We start from the raw sequence: 13330 nt of genomic DNA on the forward strand, positions 1-13330 counted from the left end.
TCTTATTTTCGTGTCTTTTTTTCCCTGGTTTCCCATTTCTTCATGCTTTAATAAAGCAATTCAGTGTTCAGGTTTCAAGTTTTCGGGGGTGCATGCAGCATCCTTGAAAGAATTCAACTGAACAAGACTGATGATATTAGATGATTCGATTTGTTAAAACTTCATTTTCATGAAAAATATTCAAATTCACGATTTGTTAAAACAAATATGGGAAGGAAGTTCGAAGGAAGTGAATTTTTTTTTTTTTTTTGTGTTGTGTTGGGCACTGAAAATCCACATCATTTCCATGCTGCCTTTTTCTATATTCTTCTTATCTGGTCATGTTTCTCTAGGAATCATGGTGGAAAAGAATCACAACATTGGTTCAGTAGCCATTGATATTTTAATTTTTAAATATCAAGTTTTGCATCAGAAGCATATGCCTGTATTGGGCTGCAGGGGTGAATTGGAACCAATTGAAACAGTTCATATGGTTTCCGAGACTTGTCCTACTCTAGAGAAAATCTCAGCAACTTCTGTCTTATATTCCCATATCAGCCATCGAACTCCTCTCGGTAAAAAATGAAGACATGTTTTCTGAAGTAGAATAATAAAATATTTATTTCCACTGATGTATGCGTTTTTACAAAGAATTCATTCTCCCATAAAATATAATCATCCTATGTGGCTCTCGATGATCTGAAGGAGCCCAAATAATAGTCATGCCCTCGAAAGAGTACTCGTCAACAATGCCAAATCAAAAGCATACATACAGACTGGAAAGACAACAGGCTAAAACAGTTGCTCAAATAAATATTCCTAACACAAGTAGAAGGAAGGATGGTGAGAGACTGTAAGAGGGAATGGCAGCTGACGGGGTCAGAACCGGGCGGCTTCCCGTAGTTGCAGTTGGAGCTTCGGAATCCACTGTTGGAGCTAGTGGAGTGAGGGGTGTTGTGTCGGATTCTGGTGCCCGAGTAGGTGATATGGGTTCCGGGACAGAAGAAGCTGCCCAAGAAAACAAATTATTCGACATTAACATCAGCATCATTGGCACCAAAGCTAAAAGGCATTGTGTATGTGCAACTGTGACTAATAATTTTGCTTAGTACCTTTAGGACTAGGAGTTGGTGAGAGGCCGGGGGACAGGGTTGGCCCTAGTGAGAAGGGACCTGCCAATCATTTTGAAACATGTTAGTGCTAGAAGCAAAACTAGAAAATAAGAAGAGAATCAACATTCAGTGAAGTGCTATATTGACTAGCTATGGCCTCTGAAGTGTGGCATACAAAAACGCCATTAACAATAAGCAGAACCAGTGATAGTTGGAAGTAGATAAGTACCTGGAGCAGGAATAGGTGCAGCAGAGGCTGCAAATGGTACAAAAAGCTTGCATTAGTATCTCAAAAGGTTCATCAAAAGAATATCATAAAATCCACCTAATTAAATTCCTGATGATATTTTCTTCAAATGTTCTACCTTTGCATTGGACGGGAATGCCTGGCATATTACAAGCACGAGGGAGAGAGATGGCCAAGGACCGATTGATGGGTATTTGGAAGGGAACGCTTCCAGTTACAATGAGGCACAGACAGTCCAGTCCACCACTTGTGAGGGACTTGAGGGAATTGCAGCAGTCTGCACTTGGTGAGGTACCATTTGCAGTGCTATTTGTTAATAAGTTCATGCAAGGGGTGAAGCTAGAAATGATGGAAGCGTTGCATGGGGTACTAATCTGGCCATGAACAGGAATAATCAAGACCACCACCATGGCCATTATCAAAACAATGCGTGAACAGGGCATAAGGAGCTCCATATGAAATTTCTAACTTGAGCTTGGGGGTAGGAGTTAGAGAAACGAGACAATTAAGGTGTTGAGAAAGAACCAAAAAGCTTGGGTTTTGGGACTTTGATGTTTGTGTGAGAGAAGGATTTGGGAATTTATAGATAGAGGAGGCCAAGTAACAGAAGTGAGGGAACTTCGGTGAACTAGAAGTTAGTTTTGGAGTTCAACTACTTTAACGAATCTTTGTGAAATAATGTAGCTTGAAGTAGATGGAAATGACGGCTTGTTGTGCCATCTGTGTAGGCGTGTAGCCTATCTTGACTAGCATTTCAAACCTACATTTCGTGTCAGTCTATCTCTAAGCCAATTGCTGAAGTCAGAAATTCCTTTTTAGTTGTACTTTCTTGTAGATCAAAAGCTCTTAATTGTCCCGAGCGAATACGTTAGCTGAATTTTACTAGCTTATTGAAAAAACAAATCGCCAGAGCATCTAAATCTTATGCATATTTTTTACTTTCATTTTCATCGAACAACGATGGTATGAAACGGGCAAAGCCTCAAGTACATACAACTCTCTCAAGTACATACAAAGTGGGCCTAGTCTTAAAGATCTTTTATAAGTTCCATATGGGTTAATCACAAGATCAAAAACCAAAAAAATCAATGAGGCGATGCAATCCACTTGGGACGAGTCTAACAAGAGCCCAACATTCAAGATGAGCTTGAAGGATGAAGATCCAGATTTGATTCATTTGATACAAGCTATAGAAGAGGGCAACAACATGACTTAAAGGCTTTAGACACTTGAAGACTTTCAACTTGTTTAACTCATTGAAATGACTTATTTTATTAGTTTAGAATAATTAGATTTATTATGAGAAGGACTTAAGGGACACCTATTCAAGGGCATATTAGAAAATTTATTATTTTGTTGAATTAGGATTTCAAGAAATACTGTAGCGAACTAGGGTTTCAAAAGTACTGTAGCGCTGTACTGTAGCCGCGACACTATTCACTCAAGGATGTTTTTGGAAGATGGGGTTTTATTTAGGCTAGGATTTTAATTAGGTTTTAGTTTAAATACTCTTTGTTGCCTCATTTTAAGAAGTTTTTTTTTTTTTTTAAATTTGATGAATTTATTCATTGTGAGTTGAGTTTTACTTATCTTGTTCTTGATTAAACTTTTGAACTTATCAAAAGTAAATCACAATCTTTGTGGCGTTCCTCCTTGTAATATGGGTTCTTGAGACAGGTTCTTCAACGGGTCTGGATTTTAATATAATCTAGGTTCTTGAAACAAATTTCTATCGGGTTTAAATTCACCATCCATTGACTTGATTTTGACTTTCTTGGGTGAGTTTTCAAATTGATTATGGGTTCAAGGGATTCCATTCCCGCGGGTTCATATCATTTTGTATTCAGAGCAAGGTTCCAATCAAGTCTTATTCTATCTTTTAATTCTTGCATCTTTAAATTTAATTCTAGGACTTCATTGTTATAAGGTTGGAAAAAAAAAACAAAAAGTAAGCTGATGAAATTCTTAGGATTTTTTGTTTGGCTGAAATTTGCAGTATCTAAGGTTTCAAAATTTTAGAGTTTCTTGTATTTCTAAGTTTGTCAATTGCTTAGAGTGTCGTTCTATTGATTCTCTTCTATTTCATTGTCAATTCTTGTGTGCTTGAATTCAATTACTTGATTTTCACAATTGAATATTGTTGTTTGTGATTGAATTAGAGAAAATAAAATAAAATAAAAGAAAGGAAATGAAAAGAAAAAAAAAATTTGAAAAAAAAAAAAAAAAAGAAGAAGAAAAAAAAAGTTAGCATGTTCAAAGGTTGCTACATAGTTACAACAAAAAGAAAGAAAAACATTTGTTGATTGAATTTTATCATCAAAGGGGCTGAATACATCTTTCAAGTTGGTATCTTGTTTTATAATTACTTTTTCCCTCGTATAAATTTCTTGAGTTTCGTCTCATTTTATTACTTCATCGTTTTTTGTTATTGTTTATTGGACTTAATTACTAGTTGGGATAAAACAATGTTGCATTGTCTTGATTGAGTTCAAATAGATCTTAAAGAACTTGAGTGGGAGAACTTTTGAGGTAAAATGCAAGAAAGTGTGAGACTATTATCGGATAAAAAGTCAATTAAGAGTGAAACACGAGTGGAGTGTCATTATTTGAGTGTAAACACGTAAGGGAGTGTGTGAGATTTTCCACTAACATTCTTTTTGTACAGCACATTACAATGTCTCATAAGAGTGACTCATCACCAAAGGGGATGGTAGATAACTCATCATTTGTGTTGCAAGCCATGCAACAGCAGTTTGAGTGAGTTGTATTAATTTGGCTAGCACTACTTTAGTTGAGAAATTGAATTTACCTACCTTGAAACACCCTAAACCATACAAGTTGCAGTGATTGTGGGAATGTTAGGGTAAATAAGCAAATGCTAGTTTCTTTTTTAATTGGGAAATACCAAGATATGGTGCTTTGTGATGTAGGGCCTATGTATGCTAGCCATATTTTGTTGGGGAAGCTGTAGAAGTATGATAGAAAGGTGATCCATGATGGGTTAAGGAACATGTACAGTTTTGAAAATGATGGAAAAACAATCAAACTTGTTCCTTTAACTCCAACACAGGTCCATGGGGAACAACTGAAACTGAAAAGTGAGGTTGCTAAAAAAAGAAGTGAAAATGGGAGTGATAAAAAAAAGAAAGAGTGAGAATGAGAGTGATCAAAAAAGAAAAAGTGAAAAAGAGATTGAACTAAAAAGCAAGAGTGAGAATGAGATTGAGCTAAAAAGTAAGAGTGAATGTGAGATTGAGGCTGAGACCTCAAGGAAAAAAAGAACGAGTTGGAAAATAATTATGAGGCCGAGAGTTCAAAAAAAGATAAAGAAAAAGAGAGTGACAGAAAAATAGAGAGTGAAAAGAAAAAAGAGAATGAAAGGAAAAAAGAGACAGAAAAAGAAAAAGAGAGTGGAAAGAAATGAGAGAGTGAAGAAAGTGGGAGAAAAATAAAGAGAAAATTGAGTTTTTATGCTAAGGCGAATCTTAATACTAACGAACTTGACGTATTTTTGCCTAGTATTGTTGTCTATTTATTGCAGGAATATGAGGTCGTGTTTCCTAGTGGTGTGTTTAGTGGATTACCATCTATTAGGGAGATAAAGCACTACATTGATTTTGTGCCAGGTGCGATAATTCCTAACTAATATTTCTTTAAAGAAAATGAGTCATTGACACACTTAAATGGACAATGTAAGTTGAATAGAATGCATGCCAAGTGAGTGCAATTCATTGAGACCTTTTCTCATATAATCAAGTACACACAAGGTAAGGAAAATTTTGTGATTGATGCCTTAGCAAGAATGTATGTCCTTGTCATTGTCATCATTTTAGATGTAAAGTTATTGAGAGTTAAATATGATAAGAAATTGTATATTAATAATGATAGCTTGGCTAGTGTGTATGGAGTACGTAAAAAAGCATCGTTTGGTCAGTTCTATAGACTAGATTGATATTTGTTTAAAGAGAATAGACTTTGTGAGCCTACTAGTCTTATGCATGAGTTGTTTGTGCATGGATTTGGTTTGAGGAATCATTTTGGTGTAAATAAGATTTTAGCCGTGTTGCATGAACGTTTGTGAGAGTATTATTTGTCATTCATTGACTTGTTGTATGAACGTTTGCGGGAGTATCATTTGCCTTTCATTGAGCTTGCATATAATTGGAGTGATCATTTTGGGGTGAGGAAGACTTTAGATGTGTTTCATGAACATTTGTGGGAGTATTGTTTGTCATTCATTAAGTTTACATATAATTGGAGTGTTCATGCTATTACTAAATTTTCACCTTACCTTATGAAATTGTTTATAGACTTGATTCATTTACTCCTTTAGATTTAATGCCTTTACATGTTGACGACGGGAGTAGCTTGGATGGATTTTTTCAAATTCTTGAACAAATTAATGATAATGCATATGAAATAGATCTTTCAGGTATGTATCATGTTTATGTTATTTTCAATATTACTAACATTTTTCCTTTTGATCTAGGTGGAGATTTGAGATCGAATCCTTTTGAGGAGAGGGGAAATGATGGGAACCAAAGTGGGCCTAGTCTTAAAGATCTTTTGGAAGTTCCAGATGGGTCAATTACAAGATCAAGAGCCAAGAAGATCAATAAGATCAATGAGGCAATGCAATCCACTTGGGACGAGTCTAGCAAGAGCCCAACATTCAAGATGTGCTTGAAGGATAAAGATCCAGATTTGATTCATTTTATACAAGCTATGAAAGAGGGCAACAACATGACTTAAAGGTTTTTGACACTTGAAGGCTTTTATCTTGTTTAACTCATTTAAAGGACTTATTTTATTAGTTTAGAATAATTAGATTTATTATGAGAAGGACTTAAGGGGGGCACCTATTCAAGGGCATGTCGAAAAATTTATTATTTCTTTGAATTAGAGTTTCAAAAAGTACTATAGTGAACTAAGGTTTCAAAAATACTGTAGCCGAGTTACTGTAGCGTTGTACTGTAACCGCGGCACTATTTACTCAGGGGTGTTTTTGGAAGATGGGGTTTTATTTAAGCTAGGGTTTTAATTAGGTTTTAGTTTAAATACTCTTTGTTGTCTCATTTTAAGAAGTTTTTTTTTTTTTTTAATTTGATGAATTATTCATTGTGAGTTGAGTTTTATTCCTCTTGTTCTTGATTTTTTTTTTTAGCCCAGTTTTTTTTTTTTTTTTAAATTTGAGTTTTACTATTCACTCAGGGGTGTTTTTGGAAGATGGAGCTTTATTAGCTAGGGTTTTAATTAGGTTTTGGTTTAAATACTCTTTGTTGCCTCATTTTAAGAAGTTTTTTTTTTTTTAATTTGATGAATTATTCATTGTGAGTTGAGTTTTACTCCTCTTGTTCTTGATTGAACTTTTGAATTTATTAAAAGTAAATCACAATTTTTATGACATTCCTCCTTATAATATGGGTTATTGAGATAGGTTCTTCAACGGGTCTAGATTTTAATATAATCTAGATTCTTGAAACGAGTTCTTATCGGATCTAGATTCTCCATCCATTGACTTGATTTTAACTTTCTTGGATGAGTTTTCAATTTGACTGTAGGTTTCAGGAATTTCATTCCTACGGTTTATTTCAATTTCAAACCTACATTTCGTGTCAATCTATCTCTAAGCCAATTGCTGAAGTCAGAAATTCCTTTTTTGTTGTACTTTCGTGTAGATCAAAAGCTCTTAATTGTCCCGAGCGAATACGTTAGCTGAATTTTACTAGCTCATTGGAAAAACAAATCGCCAGAGAATCTAAATCTTATGCATATTTTTTACTTTCATTTTTCATCGAACAGCGATGGTATGAAACGGGCAAGGCCTCAAGTACATACAACTCTCTTGGGAACGAATTAGCTCGATCTGCCATCTCCTGAAGTTTTAAAGGAAGCTTCCCACCTTCTAAGCCACAAGACCACCTCCCCTTGACCTAAAGTGGAACAACACCAGCAGAGATACAACGCCACCTGCGGAACCAACAGCACCACCTGCTGAGCTACAGCAAGTAGAATCCTGTGTACATTGACCACAGTCTGATTATTTTGATACTATAGGATGCATGTTAGCTTTGTGGACAAATATCACAATTCAAAGGATTTATTGAGCTTCTACCTGCTGGAGCTAGTTGAGAGCGCTTAGAGCTTCCCAACATCTACGTCACTTTCCATAGTAATGTGCTATTATGATCATGCATAGATAGAAAAACCACCTACGATTTCCCTGTCCTAAAACACAAAACGCCACGAGTCCATGGTTGGAGTAAAAATAGTTTCAATCAACATTCAACCATCCTCCATTTCTTGAAATTCAACTAAAAGATGGCCAGGGTCACAATCATTACCAACTCTTTCAATCTGACTGAGGTCACATGGTGGCATGGGGGGGCGGGGGGACACATCAATGTGGATTATATCTTAGATTGCCATCAGAATTAAAATTTCCAAAAAAACAAACAAACGTTTTTCTCACACTGATAAACTGTGTAGGAACAGAAACTGATGTAAAGTACTACTAGACATATCTTATGACATCAAACGGGAAAAAACCGTATCTACAACCAATTCGTTCCCAACAAATTCTCTGCAGTGTGCATACTTGTGGAAAATCATAATGGAATCAGAAACAAAATGCAGCTCGAAAACTTCCACAACTCCATTTAGGATTCAAGGAAAGGGACATGCAGGAGAGAAGACCTTTTCCTTCCGTACTGCACTTAGAGCTTCACTTCTCTATCAAAAATCCAACTGAATGGAATGGTGGGTGCTTGCTTGGCCCTTCCGTGAGCTCTTTCCTCTAGCCTTCTAATTCTCGGGGCTAACCCACAAACATAATCCTGTGCTTTTCGGCCCTCAGCCGAAAGTCCAGTTAGGTTCTCCACTTTCCATCTTCCCACCAAAAACTCCAATATATCAGCATAGTCCTTGGCAGTGTAGACCCCTAGTCGCTGTGCAACAGCTGAAAAGTGCTCAAAAAGGTTATCATCACGGCCATCGTACATCAAGTGGGCTGGCATGGAGATTTTCTTCCTCATCATGTCAGCAAATGCCAAGACAGTTCCATCAGGATCAATCTCAAATAGCTTTTCAACTATCTTGGTGTAGGCAGTTTCATGACGTTTCTCATCCGAGGCAATTGTGCCACATATTTGTGCCAAATTAATGTCCCCATGCTCCTTGGCAAGCCTGGCAGTGTTCCCATGGGAGATAAAAGTTGCCCTTTCTTGGAAAGAGGTATAGATGAATCCGAGGTAGGGACTATTTTCTGTCCGAGGATCCTACAGGAAAAGATATTAAGAAATCAAAGTCAAGGATCAAGCAAGGACAGTGATAGACATAACAAAAGAAGATCTAAGTACTCATCAAGTAAATTGCTTCTTTTTTTTTTGAAAGGATATGTATTTTCCTCAAAACCATTATATTAGAAGACAAATTAGGGGACCATAGCATGAATTGAATACAGTTCTAAGTACCCATCAATCTGAAAAATATGGAGCAATAAACCAGTGAAGGTAATCGGCCGTGAAGTAATTCAATGTACTTAACCTTCAAACTATGCATGCTTGTGTTTGTGCTTGAAACCTTTACATTCATTTATGCATAAAACAAGCCAATGGCCTGCGTAAGTTCCAAACATGGTCTTCCTACGGACACTGAACACGAAATCCTTGCATGAATTGCAAAGGACCCACACCAACTGTAAGTGATTCAAAGATTTCTACTATCAAAACAAATAAAGTGATGCAAGGATTCGAGACAAGACTGAGTATATTTGGCAAGGATCTCACCATTCCTGACCCAATCAAATACTGAATTGTCTTCTCAATTTGCCTCATGTCTACTCGTCCGCTAAGGTAGAGATATTTGTTGAGTAGGTCCCCATGCCTGTTCTCCTCAGCAGTCCATGCCCTTGTCCAAATTGCCCAAGAAGTAGGGCTAGCACCTGTTTCATCCCGAACTCCATCTAAGGTATTAAGCATTGTTTGATAAGTTGGAAGGGCTTCTTCTGTAATCATATCCCCAATCAAAACAATGAAGTATTCGTCTGGAATCTCCTTTGCCCTCTCCCTTAATTCCTTGACTTGATCATGAAATCCATCAGAGGCAGGGTCTGGCAGAAAATCCTGTGGTTGCCAACACTTCTCGACTGGCTTCAGGTGAACCAAAATGTTTTGTTCAGCCCAATCCTCCAAGGATTTAAAGATCTCAATCTTTTGTGGTGGCATGGAATGGGTGACTTGAACATGCACTTCCCGAGGAGGCATAAAAAGTTTCTTTGAATTCTCAACCTCCCTGCATTAAATGGAAGAATTTGGTATTAGATTGTCCTAGCAACCGATGGGGAAAAAATCAGGTGATACCTGCCACAAAATTGTGCACTGGTTCAGAATGACCCAAGAGAAGAGGACATGTGCATTTCCTCATTTGTAGTTCATCCATGACACATTACATCCAGTACATGAAAACTGATGTGATGGAACTTCAGTTATGTAGTACAACTCAGATTAATTGAGATGCATATGGTGCGCAAGATCCTATCACTAGTCCAACCGCATTTGAGACATATGTCCAACTAATGCAAATGCGTTTAAAAACTAATTTGGTGCTGAGAACGTTATACAGTAGATTGGCACAAGGCATTACAGGAACTAAGGAAGTTGAGGTATCAGATCTATTAAGGACATGGGTTGAGTTTGAGAAAAGGATGTAAAACTTCAAATTTTCAACTGTGGAGAAGTAATGAATGAAAGAATTAATTGCAAATGCATTTGTTTAATTGCAAATGCAAAGACAATTTTTTTTAATGGATAACCAAATAAAGGAAAGGGAAGGTCCTGATTATTGAACTGAGTCGTATAATGTGATAGTTGTATACTCTTCCAAATCATACAGATTCATTTTTTTTCCCCTCGAAGAAAAGCATCAAAACAAGAAATTAGTTAGACCCCTAAAAGCTTCATTCCAGCATGGTTCATCGCATAAGATCCATCAAAAGACTGCCCATAAATAATTTTGAATAGATAATGTGCTAGTTGTACTCTTCAAGATCTCACAGATTCTTCCCAAGTAGAACTTGGCTACTTACTACTTACTACTCACTCAAACTCAACTCATTTACACCCTTACAAAAGTTAATTAAAACCACGAAAAGGGAGAATACAAGTACTCCGCTTCAAAATGAGGAGAGAAAAAAAAAACCAGCATACCAAAGAATCTATGCAAAAAAGGATCAGAACTAGGTTCAGATACTTAAATTCTAATCTAAGAAAAGTGTCATCAGCAAGCCTCCATATATTAAGACAACAAAACACATTGTAAAAAAACCAGATGAAAACGCATTATATGTCATTTTAAACCATCAACAAAATTGAAAAACAGATATGGTAGGAACATTTTAACCCCAAGTAACAGCAGTATGCCAGTGAATATATTTTTTTTGTAATTAGTAATGCAAAATCTTCATCAAAAGAAAAATGTGTTACCAAGTACACGAGTATACAAGAGAACACCAAACTAGAAAAGGAAAAAAGATAAGGAAATTCCTGAAAGCTAGAAATAGAAGAACCTTCCTTTACCTATTACATGCACATGCATAGGCACAAATGTTAATTCAATAAGACAACACCAACGAACTCCCTATGTGGACATGCGCACAAATATGCACCTATATAAAAGTGGAACTAATACCCCCAAATAGACCTAGAATTGACCTACAAGGAAGGAAAAAGAAAGGGGCCAAGTTGGGCTACAAAACAGGAAGCAGTATACAATATACAGGCCTACCAACTCGAATGCTCAAATTGAGTGAAGATTAAAACATTGATATATAAGATCAAACCAGAAAGAAAAACACAGAAGAAATTCAACTGATTGTAAGTAATCATCTCAACAGGCTTCATTTTAAAAGTGATAAAGAGAAAGAATTTTTTTCTTTTTTTTTGGTGGGGGGCAGACAATGGGCTAGAACAAAAAAAGCCTTACAGAAACACGTAATTAGTAGGAAAAAAACCCTCAAAGTCCAACCGTGGGCCACTATCCTACCCGGGTATAGACATGCATGAAAGCTTCCAGCCAAAGACAACCACAATGCTGCCAAAAACATGAAAAAACAACAGCTGGGCTTTCATGCATCCATTCAATTAAACAAATAAATATAAATTGAAAAAATCTAATGATATGGTCCTTCAAAAATAAATCCACTCATGGGGGAAATTTGAAACATGGACAAATTATTTTTGCAAAGCATAATTTTCCGGCACATTTTCCACCAAAGATAAATAAGACATCAAAAATCTAAACATGCATTAATACGGATATACTAAAAACTAATGACTTAAAAAAACTATTTCCGCCTACACAAACAAACCAAAAAGAGGGAAAGGAAAAAATACTAAAGACAAGAAGACAAAAAACTCTAAACAAATGGAAACAGGCATTCCACCCAGAAATAAATTAATAATATAATAAATATCTTAATTACCTCCATCCAACTAATTGAAAGGACGACAAGATAACAAAGTAGGCATCAAAATCAAAATTCACATAGAAAACCAGGTACTACAAAAGTATAATCAAACCACCAAACAACACACAATGAAAGTTAAAGACCATTACACGGATCGTCTTGAAAAATTTAAAGAACTTTCAAACAAAAATGAAAGCAACAGGAAAATATTTGATAAGGTCTCGTTGTCAGTAAAATCATTCCTTAGATAAGAATATAGCAAAATATGAGGTAAAACAAATTTTTGAGTCTTCTAGAGAAGTGCAACAGCAGAGAAGACCTTAAAAAAATACTAAAAAGTGTAAGATAAAATGCTTATTCTGCCTCATTTTCAGTTTTCTTCAGTTTTCTTGGCTTTTGGAGACCATACCGATCACACAACAAGAAGAAGATTCAGGATCATGCACAAATAAATATGGAATCATTAACTACACTAGAAGAATAAGCAGAAACAACAGAACAACCATCTCCATAGATGATAGCAGAAACCATTGAAAAATTGATACATTCAACACACATAAGAAACATTCCTTCCACAGATAAAGAAAAATTGCATGCATTTCATAATTGATTATTGAAATTGAATTAAGACTATGGGACACTAATAAAAAATGTAAACCACCTGCAAAATCACCACAAGGAACTGAGAGAAGATTAAATTCATCGTATTGAATTAGCAAAAGTCGAGTAGAGCGGAAAGATCAGATTGACAAAGCAGCATTTGGAAGACGATAAACATCAGGCAAAGATAAAGGACCATCTTGAAGATCACCGAGAATCGTTTGAGGGGAAACAAAAACCCGTATAGGGTAATTTAAAATAGACAAAAGGCATAAAAAAATAAAATAAAATAAAAACTCATTTCACAGTGAAGCCAACAATAAGATCATAAAATTTGATATGCAAGCTTAAGCCAAAATCATGGGGTAAAAGGAAAAAAACGAATACCCAGATCCATAAACATCTCTAAAAATAATAATACACAAAGATCCATAGATTATCCCAATGGAATGAACGCGTGGAAATCTTTGCACAGGCCCAGAAACTGAACGAATAAGCACTCACTTGGAGCCAGAGCGAAGGGTAGAGGCCATGAAAAACTTTGGAGATCTGAGGCCGGACTTGCGTGGGACAGCAAAAGAAGGCAGCTTTGGAGGTTGAGAAGTAAAAAGACCGAGTTTGAGAGCCATTTTCGTTTCTCTCAGCAACTTCCTTTCCGTATTCTTCCTCCACAGGAACCCAGAGAGCGACAATTTATAGGCAAGGGAAGTGAAAGAGAGCCACTCTTAAGTTGCTGCATACATGGTATAAATGTTACCCAAAAAAACAAATTAGGAAAAATGCCATTGCTTTTTCATGGAACTACGATATCACCCTTTTCAATTTATTACACCGAAAGTTTTAATAATGCTGGTGTTATATATCATATTCTCTGGTCTTGTTCTGTCTCACTATATAGAGTGTACACTTTTATAATCTTTTAGATTA

At 36.1% G+C, this 13330-nt stretch overlaps 2 protein-coding genes across 2 annotated transcripts; both read right to left on the reverse strand.

The window, feature by feature from the left end:
* Positions 1-577: 577 nt before the first annotated feature.
* LOC109004947 (non-specific lipid-transfer protein-like protein At2g13820) lies at positions 578-1912 on the reverse strand. Its single transcript, XM_018983648.2, has 4 exons — positions 1457-1912; positions 1321-1347; positions 1092-1151; positions 578-987 (listed from the first exon to the last, which is right to left on the reverse strand). Exons 1-4 carry the CDS (start codon positions 1791-1793, stop codon positions 785-787), a joined length of 627 nt encoding a protein of 208 aa, XP_018839193.1. The 5' UTR covers positions 1794-1912; the 3' UTR covers positions 578-784.
* Positions 1913-7732: 5820 nt separating this feature from the next.
* LOC109005061 (stearoyl-[acyl-carrier-protein] 9-desaturase, chloroplastic-like) lies at positions 7733-13122 on the reverse strand. Its single transcript, XM_018983828.2, has 3 exons — positions 12908-13122; positions 9126-9630; positions 7733-8615 (listed from the first exon to the last, which is right to left on the reverse strand). The coding sequence occupies exons 1-3, from the start codon at positions 13030-13032 to the stop codon at positions 8055-8057; spliced, it is 1191 nt and encodes a 396-aa protein (XP_018839373.1). The 5' UTR covers positions 13033-13122; the 3' UTR covers positions 7733-8054.
* Positions 13123-13330: the final 208 nt, after the last annotated feature.

The sequence above is a fragment of the Juglans regia genome, chromosome 12 (assembly GCF_001411555.2).
Source record: "Juglans regia cultivar Chandler chromosome 12, Walnut 2.0, whole genome shotgun sequence".
Taxonomy (NCBI): Eukaryota; Viridiplantae; Streptophyta; class Magnoliopsida; order Fagales; family Juglandaceae; genus Juglans; species Juglans regia.